Genomic DNA, 20590 nt, shown 5'->3' with positions numbered 1-20590 from the left:
TTTATCGCTATTACGTAGAGTAATTGAATGCTTCGGCTTCAAAGAGACAGGTTAGTTTAGCTACAGTAGGGTCGGAGCAACGCCGGGCAATAGTCGCCTTTGAAATGTGCATAATTCGTTATTCGTCAAAGGGGTCTCTCGCTGCTGTTCAAAGAAACTCAAAAGAAGGACAAAAAGGACAGAATGGTTCAAATGCTGCCTAAACATGGCCAGACAATGCCCGAGGGCGTGACATCGGCCGAAACAAAGGATCGAAACAAAGACCTGCGCCCGCTAAACACCAATTCTATACAAGAGGTTTCGACAAGTAATTTCCAGTTCACAACCATCTAGCGATTATTAGCAGCTATTTGGGCCAAGGCCCGACGTTTTCGAGTTGCAGCTTGCTCGTCGTAGCGCCACCGTTCATGGTCTGTGGCTAGTTTTCGTTTGAAAACACTGAGATCACCAAGAAGGTCCTGCATGTGATTCTGCATGAGGTATGCCTCCTGCTCATTCATGTCCATCGAATCTTCATCACCCTCTTCTTCATCTTCCCAGACATCGGGCTCGCTCTCGGTTTCTGAATACGCGGGAGAGCCTTCCCGCGTGCGATTCTCTCGTTCTGGCGATGGAGACGCTGCTTCCTCGGCCAATGATGCGAGACTAGGTTGCCGCTGGGGAAGAGTCACAGGTGGAATCGGGTTCTTCAAGCTATCCAAAGCAAGCTTCAAATGCATACGTAACGCCTCGTTTTCTGTCTGCAATTGTCGGATCTTGCACTCGCTAACCATTTTGGTTTCCTCCATGAGACGCTGCATCTTCTCCACCTTCTGTTGGTATTCATCCAGTTTCTCATCCTGGATTTGGCTCGCTCGCTGGTTCTCATTTGCTTGGCTCACGCTTAGCTGAAGGGCTCGAATGGTTTCGGTCATCTCAGCGATCTGCTGGTCACGCTCTGCAGCCGATACGTGGTCCTGGTTTACCCGGGCACGCGTCCGGATGTGCTTTGCCTGGTCGGCATATCGCAGAGTCGAAAGGGTTTCCTCGTAATCAGCCGGGGCAATGCATGCAATCATTGCTGTCTTTGAGTTTCCTCCCAGACTATCCTTCAACAGCCATGTCAGGATGGAATCCCGGTACGGCACCAGCTCCTTGCCTTTCCTGCCCCCACGGGGTTTCTTAGGATCTGCTAACGCCGCGATAACTCTGCCGAGGGTTGTCAACGACTTGTTGATGTTTGAGCCTTCACGAAGTCGAGCACCCGTTGCTTCAGTCGACTTGGCTCGCTCGGAACCCGCGAGATCAACTAGTCGAATGCGAGCAGTACGTTCAGTCGTCTCATCGGTAGAAAGATCGTGGTGGATCTGCTTCAGCGTAATTGTGAAGACGGCATGTGAGCGTGAAGAGGTATCATTCATTTTGGTGCTTGCTGTGGTTCGTGATACATCACCCTTGCGCATGAACTTCATCAACTCTGTGTAATTTCTAGCCGTTACCTCGGTCAAATCCTTGACGTACGGACCTTCCGATGGAGATTCGCGGATTCGAAGATAATGCGGCGGGTCTGTCCGCGGCACCAGAAGGTCCCGCACATGCTCATTGTATACCTCGAAGTAGGATACCCGGACATTGTAACTGATGTCAGGCGAGGGAGATGATTCGATGCGCTGAAACAAATCCTCGCAAGTACGAGGAATTAATCCTGGTTGTTCGGGCGTTCCCATCATAGTATAACTCTTTCCGGAGCCTGTTTGACCATATGCGAAAATGCAAGTGTGGTATCCCTCGAAATTGTGATCCAGGAACTCCTCGCCCAATGAGTTATATACGTCCTCCTGGTGGGCGTAATGATCATCCTCCTCGGCATGCGACCAAAATGAATTATCGAATGTGAAAGATTTGTCCTCGAGAACCTTACCCCGAGCTTGCGATTTGGGCTTGCCGCGATCGCCGGGGCTTGGTTTCGGAGCGTGCAAGAGCGTCATCTGGGTGTTTGGATCCATTGAAATGAGGCATTGTGTTTGACGTTCGATTTCTATTCGATCAATTGTCAGAACACGCGGGGTTCAGTGGATCTCATGAGGGGCTTTCGCATCTGATGGGACGTACCTCTTGGGAGAAATTTCCGAACTCGCACCACGACACGCACATTTCCTCCCGGTGATGGGCTAGCAACGCCATCTTGGCGCGCTAGATGCGCCGGTATGCCTTCTCGGGCGCGAAGTGATGGGCTTGACGCGGTTGATCTGAGGGTGGCGGCCGATGCGGAAGTCGACAGAATGCTGGGCGACGTGATGCCCGTCAGAGCGGACAACTCGGAGGAAGAAGCGGAAGAGATCGAAGCAGGCCCAGCCTGATCGATATGATTAAAGAAGCGCGGATCTAGCGCCATTTCCCTGCAATGAACCCTTAACAACTGAACACAAGCGTCGACGGCCTCGCGTCTTCTCTCCACGAGATGAGTGTACATGCAATAAAAAAAATAAAAAGGGACAAATAAAGAAAGGGGTGAAAGGGGAAAAGGGACATGAAGGTATCAGAGTTGGAAATGGGGGGGGAAAGGAATGGGAGGCTGTACTGTTTGGTCTGCTTGAATGGTTCACGCGGTTTCAAGTCGGGGCAAGTGCGGTTGTCCCCGCGATTTTGTTGTTTGGTTTGCTTGATTGGACGAAAAGTGGTTGGTTGGTGAGTATTGATTGATGGTACTAGTTCAACCAGATAACATGCTGCGATATATTTGAGAAAACGAGAGAATGAAGAATTAGAGAACAAATGATGCGAATTGACGATAGATCAATATTTGGGAATATCAACTAGATCGAGTGGTCACCGCTGTGCTTCGGATGCGCAATGGTCTTTGCCCCGTTGCCACGGCAATCCCCTCTACTATACTAGTCCAGCTTGGAAGTATAAAGCAACTCCACTTATTGGAATATGTAGTTGAAGATCCACTCAGTAACACTAGTATAAACATTACTGCACTACTAGAAGAGTGTATGAATGGAGTCCATGGAAACAATTGATGTCAACAATACTGCTAAATATATATTATTTTAGATTTTTTGTTCTTTTTCTTGTTGGAATAGAAGAGTGGTGGCCATCCCACTAATCAAAATCCTCCGTCTCGGCGTTCATCGCATCAAATAGATCACTATTCTCGTCGATGCTGCCTTTCTTCTTGTTCTTCATGTTGCCACCGCTTTCACCAACAGGGTCGGCTACAGGATGGCCCTGGCTGTCCATGTGGCTGCTAAATGACTGAATTGGACTCCAGTTGGAGCTGTCTTGCTGACTCCATCCAGACTGCTGCTGCGACTGCGATTGCGACTGCGTCGACTGCGATGGTTTCGCGGCGAACTTTGGGTCGGTGCTTCCTGGGAAGCGTAGAATATTCTCTTTATTTGACGACATTATGTAAATAGCTTGTTCCTAGAGCCTCACACGTGGCATTCTATGGTTAGTAAAGAACTTGACTGGCGGTCAGGTTGTTTGGTGGGGATGATATAGTGTACGCCCATCCGACGGCCTATCTCGGTGTTGCCTTCCAGTATAGGAGATAACACATAGATAGAAGGGAGAAGGGCATACCGACGTGGAGTAGTTTGTGTCATACAATAACTTGATTGTGATGTTTTGGATGATTCTTAATTCAGTCAGAACAACGTTCTATATTTATGAGTGACTGGCGGGGAGAAGGGTGGCGGGATGTCTATAAGCGATGATATGCTTATGACGACGACATTTACCATTCATCATGGCCACTTCTCCGCATTCGCCTTCGAAGGTTTGGTGTTTGCTAGTTCGTGCCACTTATTCTGTGTTATTCTCCAACCTATTTCGATACTGACCAGTAGATTCCTAGATTGATGAGAAACATGAGCCGGGGTCTCCGGTCGAGGCGATTCTATGGGACAACATCACGAGAATATTCCTTGCCACAAACTTTGTGAAGCTCAAGCTTCAGCACAATTTGCTCAAGGACACATGATTGTCCTTTTATGGTTTGCTGCTAATATGTAATATGACGTGGCGAAGCAACCTATACCAGTTCAAAGTAGCCATCGCGTTACCAGCGTACCCGTCCAAAGCACAAACGTCTATCATTATCATCGGGGAAAGCCCCAGTTGACATTGATATGTTGGAACTTGGGCAATGAAATTAGTAATTGGAAACTGGGTGGGGTTTTTCTTCACTTAAAAAAAGTACCGCTCAAAATAGGTGGTGGTCGTAGGAAATGTCGCATTAATCTACTGTAGGATTACTTGATTAGTATCGTATTGGTAGTTACACTAAATTGTGTACAAGCATGTCCAGACATACCTACTCGTAGTATTTTCGTTGAGATACCTGCCAGCAGGTAAGCAGCTCTTTCAAACCTTCAATACTCAACAACGCTGTTCCATTGCTTGCCATGTAATTACTGATTCAACTCCAAATCGTGGATTCAAGATGGTTGTGATAGGCACCCAGTTCAGGCTTCAGTCATGTGGAACAATTGAATGCCTCAATGTGGCTACCTTCTTACATATACCTCCAATTCCAGGATATTAACATCACATTACAAATTATAATGACGAGGTATAACCATCAGAAACTCTGTCTAGTAGCCCCCCAGAAGAGGTTCACTACTTAGAGCTCATCGACTCTTGTATCTCGCAAGGGCAGAAAATTTCTAGAAATACGCGCAAATGAAGCTGACCTGTGAGACCCGGAGAGGTCAAAGAATGCAGGTGTTCAATGAGACAGTCAATGGCTTGCTTGAGAGTAATGTGGAAGGCAAGATGCGTTTCTTAAAGTAGATGATTTAGCACGAGCTCCAGTATAATATTTTATGACAAAGAAGAATCAAATAGCAACTACACAGCAATTTCCTAGTGTAAAGAAAGATGATCAGATAGTAATGCCAAGGCAGTAAATATGTCAAGTCGCCTATCACAGACCAGTAATTAAATACCAACCCGATGAAATTGGCAGCTCATCCGAAGAATTCTCAAGTCTCACTTTCAAACCAGTCCCATATGCGGTCCAGCCCTATAATCAATCACCATTTACCAATCATAGATCGAGTCAAAACCGTCAACCCTTGAACGGGGCGGACCGACAATTGGAATGTGGCAATCGCGACGAGGATGGGTCGCCCTGGTGCACCAGAGCCATCAGATAAAAATGTCCTGAGCCATTTTCGGTAGTGGGTTCAAGTGTCTGCACGGCCTCATTGGGGGATTCTTTTTTTTTTTCCCAAGGTATGCGCGGTTAGCGAGGTGAAGAATCATTGGCATTTTTGCAGTAGATGATCTTTGCCTATCGTAGATGGGCATAGAATGAATTGGTCTGCTTCAGTGAAGCTCTGGAATTCGAGCGAACGTTGTACAGCTTGATATAATTTCTGGGGAAATGGAGGGGGATGCGCTCACATACTTGGCTTTGCCTTGCGACTCGTGTCAACAGTATTCAATTACGAAATTTGGATTCATGAAGTATAAGTAACCAACCCTTAGCCCGTCTGATATAAAACTTCGAATTTGATCTACACCGCGTCCTCGCGTGGCCATGGGGGTTCTACGCCATTAACCCTATGCATGATTTCGTCCAAGATTTCTCGCTACAAAAGCAATTTGGATATCAAAGAGGGGTTAAAAAATAAAGCCTTCAATTTCTGCTTTGACATTCTCAAACAATTTCGAGACCCTCCGGTCATGGATCTTCATTTTCCTATTGTCCCCTCGTTCGATCGTTTCCAACCTAGTCCCGCCAAACGATTCATCGCCTTGACGAAACGCCCTGGCTTCATCGGCCCAGCACTTATTGATGATATCTTTCGCAGTCTGAAGCCAGTCCATCCTGATCAGTTAATGGGAGAATGGGACGGATTTGTCTTATCGACGAGCCACCCATTTGAGCAAGAATTAGAAGAGTTAAATTGGTTCGGCAATACATTCGATTCCATTGAGGATGTTGCTCCGCTGATGGTGGCCGAGAATGGAGAAAGAAAGCGGTTTCATGACTGGGGAAGTGCCTCCGTGAGTAAATTTAAAGAGATGAAAGAAAGACGGAAGAGCTGTACTCATATGAACACTCTTCTTTCTATAGTTACGTGAAATGAAGTATCAAGGTGTTGTGTCTGCTTCTCTGGTCTACGACGAACGTCCAGTCATCGTACACTATCGAACTGTGCGATCAAACATGATTGCAGGTGTTATGGAGAGCAAAAGTTTTGGCCAAGCAGGGAACTTCTACTTCTATCTTACGAAATAATGCGTGTATATGAGGATGGGATTAAAGGGTTACCCGTTGCTATTTATTGTTATTGGAAATACACATGATGGTCATGCAAGAAATCGTCTGATTGAATGAATCAGCTACTAGTAGACTAGTTCATATGGAGTATACGAGACTCAAATGAATCATGACCCTCAACTCCCCTTCCAAGTACTAGAGACCTCGTCGCAAATATCTGAAATCTTATCCCACTCAAGACTACCCCATTTCTCCGGAGTCTCAACCGACTCGACAAACTGCTTCAATGCGAGGACAGTCTGCGATGCCCAGCGCTCCTTACTGACTTTCCCGACTCCAGCAGCAAAAGGTGTCATGAGTATTGATCTGATCTTCCTCTTATTGCGGCGATTATGACCTTCAACTTCACATAATAGACTCCATGTACATTCAAAAACAATTTCCCGATCCCACTTCACATCATACGGTTCTTTCATTGTCGGACATACCGCAAGCCAGCGACAATCTCGCGAATTACTTGCCAGAGTTAACCCCCATTCAACGAGGGTACAGGAACCTGGCGGGGCGAACCCCCGCCATTTCTTGTAAAGGGCTGATTGAGCAGAACGTGTCACAGCGTGATAATCATCTTGTGGACTGAATGTCTTTGAGATGGCATGGTCAAATGCGCCATCAAGGCGACCGAAAGAGTTGGCGGGGGAGACTATGAGGTCGAATTTAATGGGTTCAGGGAGAGAGTTGAGGCGCTCATTGAAGGTGGTGATCTTCACTTTGGCGGGGTTGTATGTAGGCCAGCGGGTCTTAAGTTCCTTTTCAAAGGCGTGGAGGAATGAAATATCCTGGCAGAGCAGCAGAATTTCGGGAATGTTTCCATTCATCTTGTGTGATATGAATTTCAGATGATGAGGCTAAAAAGGAGGCTCAAAAAGGTGTTGCCTTTCAAATGGTTTCGTGCTGACTGTGATCGAGATTACATACTCTTCTACACAGCCTAGTCTCCACTCTTACTTAGAATTAACAGTATCTACTCTATTTTATAGTCTCCTCGAAAGGCGATACGCTACTAGTTATTGAGGGATATTCACTATGGCTGTACATACTACAGTCGTATAACTACTACATTGATCTGAGACACAGTGTAGAAGTACAAAATGTTGAACATGAAGCAAACGGGTATACGTTGTTGCCGACAATCTCGAAACAATCAAACTCCTCTCCAATCTACTCGATCCCAATATCCTCTTCCTTTCTCAATGTAGGCGCCTCAGTAACATCTTTCCCCCGTCCTTGTGACTCATACCAAGCTTGTTCCTGGGTTGTCACATATCGAACCAAGCTTTCACACAACCGATCCAGTACCCACTCTGGTTCTGTCTGATGAGCTAGCATAGGACTGCTTTCACCAATCCAATCCCAGTTGAGAACGCCAAATTCATCTTCTTCATCAGATAGTCCCCGACTACGCTGTCGGCTCCTTGATTGTTGACTGTCTGATGTAGAAGGTCGAGTCCGAGGATCTGTGAACTGGATCAAACGGGTGTACTCAACCCATTCTTCATATGTGTACCGCTTGCGTTTGCCTTCCCGTACGTCATGTGTGGTGCGGCGAATAGCAAAAGCTAATTGCTGCGCTAGCTCGTATGGTGAGGGATTCGACTCACGAGCAAGTTCCTCGATTGTACGCTGTGGTCGGTCTTGAGATGGAGAATCATCGACAGGTGCTTCTTCGATATCCTGATCAGCTTCTGCTGCTGATGGGCGTTTTTGCTTTTTATAATTGCGTGCGTCCGCACCTGTAACTCCAACTGGGAACCCTCGTTTGAGTCGCTTCTTCTCTTGAAATTTCCGGATGAAATTCATGATTCGGGGGAAGTGGCCAAGAAAGGATCGATATACCCCAGAACGAGGCATGACAAAATAATCACTGAATCTTTCTGTAGACTTTCTGAAGCCAGCGACAACAGTGTCACTCATTTGCGAGATGAGCATAGTCATAGTTGGAATGGCGATTAGTGACCACATCACGAAAAAGGGCCGGCCTGCATTCGACTGGGGTGTGAAGTCGCCATATCCAATGGTGATAAGGGAGCAGAAGCAGAAGTATAGACCCTCGAAATATGTCCATTCTTCCAATTTCCAGAAAACAACAGCACCACATGTCCACACTAGAGCGAACGCAATAATACTGATGAATAAGTCATTCCATCGGCGAAAGCGCATGGTATCATATTGGATCGCCCGCATGGCAATGAACCGGTCCTTTTCTTCCCGCATAACAAGAAGTCGAGGTCGATGACCAGCTGCTAAAGCCTGCATGGTATGGCGAATCGGCTGGTGGCGACGTCTCCGATGTAACGAAAGATGTGTTTGTTGACGGGTAAGTGCTGCTGGGGGTAAATCCTTCGTTTGCGAAGACGGATCCCGTCCAGGTTCATTAGCTTCATCGACAGTGATAGACCGCTCAAAGGTGGACTGTCGTCTTTGTTCGATGTGCTTTCTAACCACGTTGTCATAGTGAACTTCTCGAGCAAATCGATGAATACTTCCCACCACAAGACCCAGCATGATGATCCCAATCACGGCATACGGCCATATCAAGCCTCTTCCGAGGGATGTTTGAGCAGTCACATCGCCAAATCCTAGGGTAAGGACCGTTATATCACAGAAGTATAGGGCATCTGCAAAGTTGATGCCCAAAACTCGTTGGAAAATGGCAGCGCCAATCAGCAACCAGACCACGAACGCAGTCATTTGCAAAATGAGTGTGCGTTGGTCGTCTGTTAAAGAGAAATGTTGAGGATAGCGTCCCAAAAAGTAGCCCAACATATTAATCATCAAGACAAAGCTTAGGATGAAGTAAAGAACCGCTGCAATAACGGCGCTCCAGTAAGCCTCAGAGTATATATCGTTCGGGCTGATTGGAGGACTGTATATAGCAAGAGATGCCGTGAGCCCGCTCAACTATAATGATCTAAGTTAAGAGCATGAAAAAGAAAAAACAGGTTGGGTATAATGCTGGTTTACTCACCATTCCTGTAGCCAAAAACCATAGAGTAATCGTGACCGGCAAAGCAATAATATATCGTACAGTCTGTGTAAAGTTCAAAAGCAAGAAAATATTACCTACAATCCCGCAGACTAAAGATGTAGCATTAACTGCGGTAACCCTGAAGACAAGATCAGTATTAACAGTAGACTCCGCACCTATTAAGATCTAAGCTTTGGTCTTACCAGTGAGGATCAGGGTAGCCTTCTTGAATCCAATTTCCTGCTGGTCCATCCACTTTGGAGATGATATGGCTTCGCCAAGGCATCACCAACGCAACAATCGACATGACATTCGCTAATGGTCCCGCCGCAGCTGCCACCAGTGGGATAGCAGTTGAAGCAATCCACCATGATTGAGGATCATCATCCTCAGGTGGTCTCATTTGAAAGTGTCCGGTAAACCGATCCCATAGAGACAGGGAAGCATCCCGATCCTTGGTCTGTCGAGACGTAGATCCATTCTGCATGGCTCATTCGGCCGATTATGTAACTCTGGTCGTCGACAGATGCACGACAGTAGACAAGAACGAAGAATTATGAGAGGCTAAATCAAGAAAATTAAGCATCCAGGAACCGATTTTTCGGCTCTTGATGTTGGTGGGGTACTCTGCTAAAACGCGGGTTCTGGCCGGTAGATCCGGCAGATCGCAATATTACGGCAAGTTGAATCAACGGCGATGCATAGAGGAACCTAGTGGTGATGGCATCTAGGTGTTCAATATTTCTAGTCGGTAGAATGATATTTTCAGAGAATGTGGTGCTGGAAGAAGAGCTTAGGTGGATATGTCCCCATGAATGTACGCCGGTGATGTCAACCCGCGCAGTCTTCAATTTTTGGCTGGTTGGATCAGCAAGTCCCGTGACTGGCCGCCCGCCGTGGTTCGCTCGCTCGAACGGGAAATTTGTTGACTCCATTGAGTGTAGATTGATGAGGGTACAGTATAGGTCGGGTGTTAGACGGATCTCGTTGAGTATACAGTATACTTTACAGTCAAGAAAATCTGGGGAAAGAGGGCCAGCCAAGATGTTGGGGCCAGTAACTTAAGATTTGTTGGTTGCATGACTCCACCGTATGGATCCAGCAAGGATGTTGATGAGAGCAAGTACAGTATGCTGTTCAATGTTGATGGACTGAATCAGGTCTGTACAAGTAGCACGGAGTAGTACGGAGTACTGAGAGCAATGAGTGCCAGGTGTGCACAATGTAACTTGACTGTAGCGCGTTGAACCAGTCAGAAGCTGGCCTGTCAGATTTATCTGATTGGCGAAGAACACAATTATTGGATAGACATCAAGAAGGCCAAGGACCAACAGAAAGATGCATCCAACAACTGCATGTACGACATGGCTTGTTCTCTCTCCAGTCACATCCATGTGGCACTTCGCCCTTCCGCGATAACCTCGCATTTCACCCCTCACCATCCGCCTATCACCACCAATCCAAGTAAAAACCATGACATGTCCACCCATGAAAACCCCTCTTCTCCCCGCACCAAGAATGGCTCCACAGTCTGACACGACATTCTCGTCCGCCTCATTCCAATAGGATCGCCACGACCAGCTGCAGCCCACCACCTCGCGCATCCCACTCGACGCCTTGGCTGGAGGACCCTCCCGTACATACAGCAGAACGAGCCAGTCGCAAGTGTCATCACCCGCAGCTCCTGCACGTCCCTGGAGGCTGCATGACGGGTGACATCAGCCATTGCCGTTCATTGGTACCTGCTTTCTCGACGGCTGTTAGTCGTCGCCCCCAAAAGTGTATTCTAGAAGGACTAACGCGGCCTTACCATGCTGCAGCACTGATGCACCGCGCAGCGGATTTACAGCGCTTGCCGCCGGGAAGCTCATCACATCACTACCTTTTTTGGCGTACAACTTGGAAGCGGGGAGAGTGCGAGGTCACGTCTACGTGGAAATAATGTGATTCGACTACATGAGACAAAGAATGGGAAGTATGGGGCAGTGTTATGAAATATCCAATGTAACGAAGGTCTTTTTTGAAGAGAAAGGTCTATCAGATGTTGGGATCGTGGTTCTATATACAACCCGGTTCCTTCTCGGACCCAACATAGCCAGGCAGAGTAAACAGATAGCAGTGACTCAAAAATGATCAAACAACCGATGAGGATGTTGAGATCATAAGCCATAACAAGAACAATCATAATAACAAGCAAAGCAATTAAAACCCAAAAGGACAATCAATAATCGCAGGATGGTATCATCAAAGCAGAATGACACAAACATCGACGACAAAGAACAAGAAAGTCAAAAAGGCGATATCAAAGCGCGCCGGGAATCAAAGTTAACGAGAAAAAAAAGGCAAAAAAAAGCAAGAAATGACGCCGCCCCAGGAAGGAAACGCAGCAGGAAAAGAGGCGCCGAAACCATGGATTCTTTTGAGGTGCTTCTCCCAAAGGATAAGAGCACAAATCGAGCAGAGTAAAAGCCAACCGAGGCCTAACCCAACGCGCTGCAAATGCAATTCAACAGAAATGTCAAATGCTCCGGTAGAAACGAAAAAAGGACAAGTGCAACAAAAGAAAATCAAACATAGGAAAGAACAAAGGAAAGTAGTTGTATATAGAAAGTAAAGAAGAAAAATCGAGAACTGGATAATCTCTTTCGGTTCACTCTTGGGATATTCTTCGTGTATCTCTCGGGGAGTACTCTTTTCGTTGGTATTTTGTCGATATAAGAGGTTGGTCAAGTCTATTTGGCTGACGGTCGTCGCAAGATATCTTCGCAGTTGGCGTCAAATCGCATATTCCAGAGCCGAATACTATTCATCAGTTTTTCTGTATTCTCAAGCTCACGATCACGACCGAAGATCGACTCCACAAATTCACAGCCTGAATTGCGGCCCATCGAGACGGGCGCACCTTTGCCACCACTTTCTCTCTTGGCGGCCTTCCACATGTACAGCTCACATGCTTTCAAGAGCTTCTTGAATCGATTCCAAAGGCGGTCGCCACTTTCAAGAAAGTCCTCGACGACCTCCTGCGCCTCAATACGCTGGATGCGTGGGAGACACTCGTCCGCTCGTTTCACCTTGCCCGCCAACTTGATCAGTAACAGCCACAGATCACCCGCCACATCAGCCATGGGCGTCGATGCGCCATGGTGGAAAACCGTCCAATCGTAAATCCACTTTCCTAGTGAGTTGGCATCGAATACACTGCCCAGCAGAATGATAGGGGCCTCTGTCGGGTCCCAGTTTTTAATGGAGTAGCCTGGTGGGATCCCGGCGTTTTCTGCATCTTCTTCGGTGGCGACAGGTGGCGGTTTCGAGGCGGGTGCGGGTTTTGGTTTATTGGGCATGCGAGTTGAAGTGGATTGGCGACGTTGACGCGAGCGACGAGCTGCTGCTTCATAATCCTCGTTATTAGGAACCTGGTTGAAATAAAAATGAGAATCAGTGGCTGGGTTTGCTTTGCGGTGCGAAGCCGATGAGGTGCGGCGATGCTTAGGGGCCGGACCCTCGCGGGTCTGGTCAGCATGCTTGTAGGTCGAGGCCGGGGGTCGACCTGGGCGAGCCGAGCGGGTCTCACGAAAGGCGTGGCGCGGGAGATGAACATCGAATGCATCGTCGCCCACATCAACAAAGATGGGTCGTTGCTGCGATTGCGAGTTGAATCCAAATGCGAACCCGGGGCCGAAGGGACCACCCCCGGCAGGATGACCGGTCGTATGCGTGCGACGGTGTTTGGGCGAACCCGCAAAGGAAGCACTTACATGATCGTGCTTGCGCGACGGAATGCCGTAGTCGGGTGTCGCTTCGTAATAACTTTGCGGGTATGCCGAGTACCAGCCCGGTTCTTTGGTGGCAGTATAACTAGCCTTGCGGGTATGTCGTCGCGATGTACCCCGGGGGGAAGCATAGGTGTTGGCATATGGTGAAGCGTATTGAGCGTAGTAAGGTGATGTCGGAGGCGACTGCGTGTAGTCGTAGGCAGACCATCCCGGTGGTGGGCTGGAATAATGATACATTATCGAAGGAGCATGAGCAGAGACCAGAGGTAGGTTGCGTTGTGGTGGTTGTTGAAGGTATATGTAGTAGGTAAGTTGTTGAGGTCGTGGGGTTGAAGATTGGGGAATATCAAGTTGAGGTCGTATCGAATATCGCAACCGGTGGTTCTCTGCAAGGGCTCCAAAATAAACCGACGAACAACAAAACAATCAAAGCAAAAAAGAGAACAAGAAAAAAAAAGCACCCGAGTATATTATACAGGATATCGCAATGAGCAAATAGACGCCGAGAGAGAGAATCCTAGAAGGGGAAAAAATATATAGGTCGAGTAGGACCGTCACCGTGGTACGGTTTCCGATCGGAGAGAAGAGGGTGGAAGCTGAATATGCTGAGAGTGCATTTGAACGATATAAAGATGATATCGGGACCCTATGAAAGGCACGAGGGGGCGTGGAGAAAGGATCCAACCAAAACTGGACCCAACAGACTCTCTTTCAACGAAAAGAGTCCCAGAGAGAGGAAGAGTGTGTAAGAAGAAGAGAGAAAGAGGAACAGACTGGATTTTGATCAGCCGAAAGCAGGGTGGAGATAAAATTTTCGACCCTTGGGCGAAGAAGTACTTTTTAGGGGGGAGTGGAGCGTGCGTGTTGGCGTGGTGGGTGGGTGGCGTTTATGGGTAAGCAGATTACGCGAATCTTACAATACATACAGCACAGCGTACGACAGTGCATACTGTACATTTACTATGTACAAGTAGTTATACATCAGGTTTAATTCAATATGCATTTGTCTGATTATTATTATAAAACCTGACCAAGAAAATATGATTCCATGAGTGTTAATATTAATGTTAAGAATATACAGTATACTGTTAGAACCTGCTGGCTATACTACTACATACTGTAGACTCATTCCAATCTCAGCCACCCACACTCATTCGCCAACTTGCAGCCAACTACCCCTCAAACTAGCCCGGATGGAGACCCTCTTTCTTGTTCTCTTACTCTCTCGCTCGCTCTCACTATCGCCTGCTACTATAATCCAACCGCTGATACCCCCTCCTTTCCCCTCCTCGGGCATCGGACAACTGCAGCATGGTCTCGTTGGGTAAGACAAGCCCACTGACTGACGGGGTACGCAAAACGAGTCAAAGAAGAGTCATCTTTTGCCATCTACTCTAATACTACGAGTAACAGGGCTATACATTCTTGATGATGGTGGGATGTTCTTCCTTCTCACTGGCTCGACATTAATAGCCACTTCGGAACATTTTCTTTTCCAGTATCCAGTTATCGACATTCTTGGGGCGTGTCAGGCCTCTGTTGGACAGTCGCCATGTGTAAGGCTTCCAGAATCAGCTCAATGCCATGCTTTTCTAGGTCGTAGTGGATGTACAATTCATCTGCATGAACCCCGGGTGCTTTAGTTGCAGCATGTCGTCGCCAGATCAGGTTTAACTCTTTCAATATCGCCTTACTCCAGTGCACTAATAACTAGCATCGTACATTTGTAGACCTTGATCATAATCGAGTATATCCTCTCATATTTCACTTACTCTTCAGTGGTTACTACAGTGTAACTAGTTATAAGTTAGTGAATTAGTTACATGTATGTACATAGTACTTCCTTATCCTCTGATCCATGGTTGGCCAGCGGCTGCTCGTGAGTTCCAGCACGGCCGATCCCGTCTCATCCAGCGGTTCAATCTCCACAGACCCATCTTCAAACCACCAGAATCCACCTGCCCACTATGTTGCCATGGCAAGATATTCAATACAATGCTTTTCCAAGCAATAATACTTCAAGCTGTATTATCCATGAACAAAGAACAAGAAAAACCCTCTTATTTTACACACACATACGGACTCATTCCGGTTCGTTGGGCACTTCACGGACCACGCATTGGCTTTACCGCCGTCGTCGCTGGGCAGCAACCACACAGTTTTGGGCGGAAATGGGGTTGATTGAGAATGATTTCGCAGACCGCAACTTGCATGTCCACCCTTCAAATGCACCAGTGGGAGGTAAGGAATCATCAATATTCATCTGTGTGCCCTCGAATGTAGCCCGTTAGCGAGGCATCCCAGGGTATATCGCAGGAATGGAGCGGCTGTGTCGCCCGTTTCTAATTCTATCAAGGCGCAGTGACTTTGAACCCGCAGGCAACAGGATGAATGTCTTTAGCTTGACAATACCAATCATGAAGCACATATCTGATTTCCTAATATGGACACATATCCCAAGTTCATGTGGGGAATTCAAGTGCGAAGCCCTAAATTAAAGCCCTCAATCACGATTGGTCTATTAGCCAACGAGTCAGTACACAAGATAACCAACTTCATACAGTATGAGCAATCTAGACATTCACATGGTCAAAAATTTACATATGAATACTCGTCGATGAATCATGAATCATTCATTCAGCCTCATATGTCAATTATTGGGCATGAAGTACGGAGTCAAAACGAGTCCGCTGACCCTCAATACGGCCATCGTTAAGCTCACGCACCAACCGCAGGGATGAAGCCCAGCACTGTCCTTACAGGGAATTCCAAGGCTCATCCTTGATTCCAGGGATTGAATTACAGCGAGGATGAGTCAAAGTGTCCTCGAAATGAAAGAATTACCACCCCTTATTTCCAGAGTTCCAGAGCTCCAGCGTCCCGGTGTTTCGTAGGCAGCCAAACAAAGCGCGATCCTGCGCCTCCCAAAGGCATTGCCGATCATCTAGTGTCGCACATGGCTTTGGTGGTTTGCTCCCAGCAAATGGAAAATTTTTATGTAGGATTACCAAGAGAAAAAAAAGAGAAAACAAACAGGTTGTTCGCATGGCCCCTACGTCCCAACAACTCCCAGCTCCAGCTCTACATAACAGATAACAGGTAAAATGCTGCACATCCACATATTGTACACCGCTGTACAATACAGTATCTATAAATGACCAACCAGTGAAAATACAAAACAATGATTTCGCCACACCCATTCAGCTTCGAAATCAACTTGTCCCGGCCGGGGTACATGGGAGAGGGGCGAAACTGACGTCGAAGTTCGCCTTCGCTTCTGGAACCATCATTAGGGCCAAAACCCAGGACCCATCCGACCCATTCGAACCCAATCCACTTCTCCCCAGTGCCCATCCATTTGGGATCGAACGGCAGCCAGTGGGAGCCCGCACTGCGGCCCGGCACAGGGGTAGTGGGGCCAACGTTGGTGTCCGGGATGCAGTGCAGCTCTGTAGGAACAGATGCGGGTGCACAGACGTTCCGGTTCTTACAGATTATGTACAGTATGCGCATCTCGCAGGACGCCGTGGTTGGTGTGATTATCTACATCTCACTGCTATGTAAGCTTACTGTAGTCACGGTAGGAGGCGGCTCCTTTGATTCGGTGTGCATGTACGTTTAGCGGGATGCACAGCGTACTCAATTTCTGTGCTATGTATGGGACAATGTGAATATTCATGATTTCCCTTCTGAGGTATTGGATTGTTGGTACGGAGTACTCCGTACCCGGTACTCCATCTTTCGCTGTCAGTGGAGCTGTACATCTTGTACACAGTACACCGTACACAGGACATAGTTACATACAACATACGTATACTCAACAGGCGATGTAAGCTGTATAGTACTAAGTAAGAGACCCAAAAAAAAAAAAGAAATCACTCAGGGGCAAGCGCGTGCGCAAAACATCTCATTCAAAGATATCTCCACGGCACAGTCTAGGTCAAAACAGTAATCAAAACAAATTAATTTTGATTTACCACCGAATGTATTTCCAATATGTTGAAAAACCCACCCAATGAGCTGCAGATTATGAGCGGACCTGATGGATCACGTCTCATGCGTCATCCCCCTTGCTCTGAGATCGAGAGCTTCAAAAAATTAATGCACGAGAGCTAAAGCATTGTGTATCTCATTGGTCCAGCCTGCTTGTTATTCTCTAATCTCCTTTATTCATCTGCTGCTATATGTATCTAAACATGTATCTCGCGGACAAGCGCAGACCTCGGGATCTGGACTGGTCAAGATTGAAGATGACACAGGGTCCAGGAAATTTTTCATTTCTTTTTCCCGTCTTTCATATTTTTTTTTTATTTTGAATTTCCATTTTTCATTTCCAATGGTATTTCACAAGTATGTTGTGCGTAATATGTGCGCATTGATCACTTTGAGGTCAAGGGATGCCCTTACCCTGAACCCTAGTTAATTTGCTTACGCTTGAAGGAATGGACAACGGTATGCTTTTGTCACGGAGAAGAGCGGACCGAGGTAGAAATAGGGGAAGACCTACAAAGCCTACTCCGAACCCCGTATGAAGGCGCAGTATCTAACCAGATGTCGGAGATTAAGTGGCGTAGCGTAGTTCCTCTAGTCGATTCCTTAGTTCTCCCGAGAACACGCACGATGACTAGCATTCGCAGATCCATGGATCCAATCTTGGAACGACCCTTTCCTCGGGGCTAGATGGATCGAATTATAGATTAATTTGATAGATTGGATAAAGAAAAGAAAGGCACTGCCTGTATCTATTGTCTGGGGTATAGTATATTCTCACATAGAGATAAATCTGGACAAAGCATGTCCAGGAAACTGAAGCGATTGGAGAGATATTGTATAAAAAATGATCCTCCATCAACACTTCGTAAATCTGGGGCCATTCACCAAAATCAAGATGAGAAGCACCAAGTCCTTAAATCGAATATCAAAAGAATCCCGCCAGAGAGAAACGCTAGCCGCCACTGGCAATATGTAAGCCATGTATGATATGTTCCCAAAAAAAAATGTAGATCAGAAAGTAAAGATAGTTTATGCCACCATGTATTCGCCATCACCTCGTTTGGCTTGCATCACGCGAGACCAGCGGAAGGCTTGGGAGGAAGGAGCCGGTCCACCGCCATTTAGCGGGAGAGGAGGGACCAATCCGGATGGATAGACCGGGAAAGACGACTCCTCTGAGCGGTCTGCCCAGATACGCTCCAGCAGCTCTAGACAAGAGATGTTATTCACAAACCCGGAGTCCTTGGAGATATCTTTGCAGCGACGGCGGATGGCATCGCGATGATCCTCTTGGATGCACTCTGATCCAACGATGAATAGGGGCCAGAGAAGGTAAACATCTGACTGGACAGCACAGAGACAGTGCATCGCAAGGTGGACTAGATGCTGGATGCGTGGATGCCTAGACGGGAGACTAGGCTCTGCTAGACGTTCACAGTAGAGGAGAGCTGCGTGGCGGAAACACTCGGATATTTGGTAGACATCTTGAAGGTTCTCATTTGCCACATAGAATGACCCAGAAGGAGTCGAAGGCGTAAAGGTAGGGGTAAAGTTGGGAGAGAAATTAGGTGGGAAATTATCGGAAGCAGATGGAGGTGGCGTGGGGAATGAGGCCTCTGCTGGAGGGTCGAATCGCCAGGACTCGAGTCGCTGTCGCAATGAATACCACTCAGTCCAGAAGGCTGGCGAGGAAGGTTTCCGAGGCTGGTCGCTGCTCTGCGGCGGCGTCGGCATGGAGAATCCAAATTCAGGGCCGGCTATTGATCCTGGAACAGTTCCGATGCCGGTTGTTGGAACGACTGTATCCCAGCCAGGAAAGATCATGTTAGGTGGGAGAGAGGTAGTCGGTACATTAGAGTCGGCCGGTTTGGAAAGATTCGGCTCTTGGTCTTGACTGAGGAGATTCAATCGGCCGAGCTGAGAGATTAACTTGAAGAGGCGACCATCACAGCCCGCCAGGTTCTCCAAGCCCCACTCGCCATCGGTCGTTGAGCTAATCTCCAAACACTTCCCACGAAGCTGGACGTCTCGATCATTCGTAGTGGCGGTCAAAGTATCAAACCACGAAAACATGCGAATAAACCATTTGAGATCATCCGTCACAATGCGAGAATGGCGCATGCGAATTGCAAGTAATCTTGTCACACCGGCGAACTGGGTCCGAAACTCGGCAACACCAGTGTCACAACCATGAAATAGGCAGAGAATGAGCAATGTTGCTAATACCGAATCTGATAACCTACGACGAGGATCGGCCAAGTCGGCATTCAATGCCTTCACTGCCATTCCACGATGGTAATTTTCTTCTCGCGCATAGCCCTCTGACATGGAAATACCATATTTATCCTGGAAAGCTTCATCTGTAAGAGCACGGTGGGCGAGTCCTGACATGCGAGCCGGAAGAGTTCTTTCTGTCGAGTGATGATTTTTCTCTCGCCGCTGACGAAGGTTACTTGTTGCCAACGTCGCAATCGCCTCTTGTAAGGCCTCACTTCCCAAGGCCAGACGGAGAATGTGAGTTTTGAATGGATTTGTCGGTGTGTCAAAGGCGACAATCATTGGAGCGATGACTTCAGTATAATAACTGATTAGATACCGAAGGCGAGGCGTACGGCCTATGGAACGGGCCAGAAGTAGTTGCGAATAAGAGGGCGAATGACCAGCATTCCACAACATCCATTGGTCGCGCTCGTTTCTTTCCAGTTCCTCGTCGGCATCCTGTGATGGGGGAGTAGCATTGTTGGCAGCCCAGTTCCTCGCGACAGGCCAAGCAGGTGTTGTATATGATGTCTCTGGGCTCAATGTGGGGGCGTAGTGCATGGATGCTTCCGATACACTTGGACTAAGTCGATTCGATGCTATAGGTCGACTAGGCAATGGTAGGCCGGAGATTTGTGGTGGTGCGGTGGTCATGTTGGTCCATGACTGCGGGTCGGGCATATCCATCGTCCAGGCCATCGTCCGAGACATATCGGATATATCCGACATATCAGGCATATTTTGCATGCTTTGCATATTCTGTATATTTGACATATTCGATGCATTCAGCGGATCAAGCATCTCTGGTGCCTGGCGGGTTTCCGACTCCATCGTTCTCAGCCCCTCGACATCTATTAACGGAGCTGCGGCTGGGGGCGCGGATGGGGGAGAGATTCGGGTCGGAGCCGGTGCGGAGGGCGGGTTCGAAGGTATTGATTGCGGTGGCGGTTGCGGTTGGGATTCCTGGCTACTGGAAGGTAACGGTTGTTGTTCCTTTGCATTATTTCCTCCAGCATCGCCCGTCGAGTCCATTACAGGCAATTTCTGACCGCGTAACTTGCCGCGGCTTGCCACCCCCACCCCCCATGTTAAAGTAGTTTTGTATCCGGAGCATTCACGACCAAGTTCGAGGCACTGGGAGCAATAAGGTCTCCGTCGATCGCATCGGGCGCCTCGTTTAGAGCAAGTGAAGCAGTCATCCGAGGCACCACTCACGACTGTTCTCTTGCGGCGCTTACGTATCGGGGCATTGGCATCGGTCTTGCGGGATTTTGCTTTTGAAGGTTCTCGGGCCGATGGGCCAACATTGTCGGACAT

The 20590-nt window shown here is 47.7% G+C and overlaps 7 protein-coding genes across 7 annotated transcripts; 1 reads left to right on the top strand and 6 right to left on the bottom strand.

Moving 5' to 3' along the window:
* Positions 1-329: 329 nt before the first annotated feature.
* Positions 330-2374, bottom strand: N7469_007154 (kinesin-3 family protein uncB; the record flags this gene model as incomplete). The annotated part of the gene is made up of 2 exons (XM_056646072.1): positions 330-2017; positions 2092-2374. 2 exons carry the CDS (start codon positions 2372-2374, stop codon positions 330-332), a joined length of 1971 nt encoding a protein of 656 aa, XP_056499513.1.
* Positions 2375-3087: 713 nt separating this feature from the next.
* N7469_007153 (uncharacterized protein) lies at positions 3088-3393 on the bottom strand (the record flags this gene model as incomplete). The annotated part of the gene is made up of 1 exon (XM_056646071.1): positions 3088-3393. The coding sequence occupies one exon, from the start codon at positions 3391-3393 to the stop codon at positions 3088-3090; it is 306 nt and encodes a 101-aa protein (XP_056499512.1).
* A 2286-nt stretch (positions 3394-5679) lies between these two features.
* Positions 5680-6238, top strand: N7469_007152 (uncharacterized protein; the record flags this gene model as incomplete). The annotated part of the gene is made up of 2 exons (XM_056646070.1): positions 5680-6003; positions 6074-6238. 2 exons carry the CDS (start codon positions 5680-5682, stop codon positions 6236-6238), a joined length of 489 nt encoding a protein of 162 aa, XP_056499511.1.
* A 158-nt stretch (positions 6239-6396) lies between these two features.
* On the bottom strand, positions 6397-7098 carry N7469_007151 (uncharacterized protein; the record flags this gene model as incomplete). The annotated part of the gene is made up of 1 exon (XM_056646069.1): positions 6397-7098. One exon carries the CDS (start codon positions 7096-7098, stop codon positions 6397-6399), a length of 702 nt encoding a protein of 233 aa, XP_056499510.1.
* Positions 7099-7441: 343 nt separating this feature from the next.
* Positions 7442-9735, bottom strand: N7469_007150 (potassium channel family protein; the record flags this gene model as incomplete). The annotated part of the gene is made up of 3 exons (XM_056646068.1): positions 7442-9181; positions 9249-9387; positions 9452-9735. The coding sequence occupies 3 exons, from the start codon at positions 9733-9735 to the stop codon at positions 7442-7444; spliced, it is 2163 nt and encodes a 720-aa protein (XP_056499509.1).
* A 2245-nt stretch (positions 9736-11980) lies between these two features.
* N7469_007149 (uncharacterized protein) lies at positions 11981-13258 on the bottom strand (the record flags this gene model as incomplete). Its single annotated transcript, XM_056646067.1, has 1 exon — positions 11981-13258. One exon carries the CDS (start codon positions 13256-13258, stop codon positions 11981-11983), a length of 1278 nt encoding a protein of 425 aa, XP_056499508.1.
* Positions 13259-18043: 4785 nt separating this feature from the next.
* On the bottom strand, positions 18044-20590 carry N7469_007148 (Zn(II)2Cys6 transcription factor; the record flags this gene model as incomplete). Its single annotated transcript, XM_056646066.1, has 1 exon — positions 18044-20590. One exon carries the CDS (start codon positions 20588-20590, stop codon positions 18044-18046), a length of 2547 nt encoding a protein of 848 aa, XP_056499507.1.

This window comes from Penicillium citrinum (genome assembly GCF_028827155.1).
Source record: "Penicillium citrinum strain IBT 23319 chromosome Unknown utg000006l:1.0-3011923.0:1.0-3012962.0, whole genome shotgun sequence".
In the NCBI taxonomy this organism is placed as follows: domain Eukaryota; kingdom Fungi; phylum Ascomycota; class Eurotiomycetes; order Eurotiales; family Aspergillaceae; genus Penicillium; species Penicillium citrinum.
This window is presented reverse-complemented; position numbering and strand designations above follow the sequence as displayed.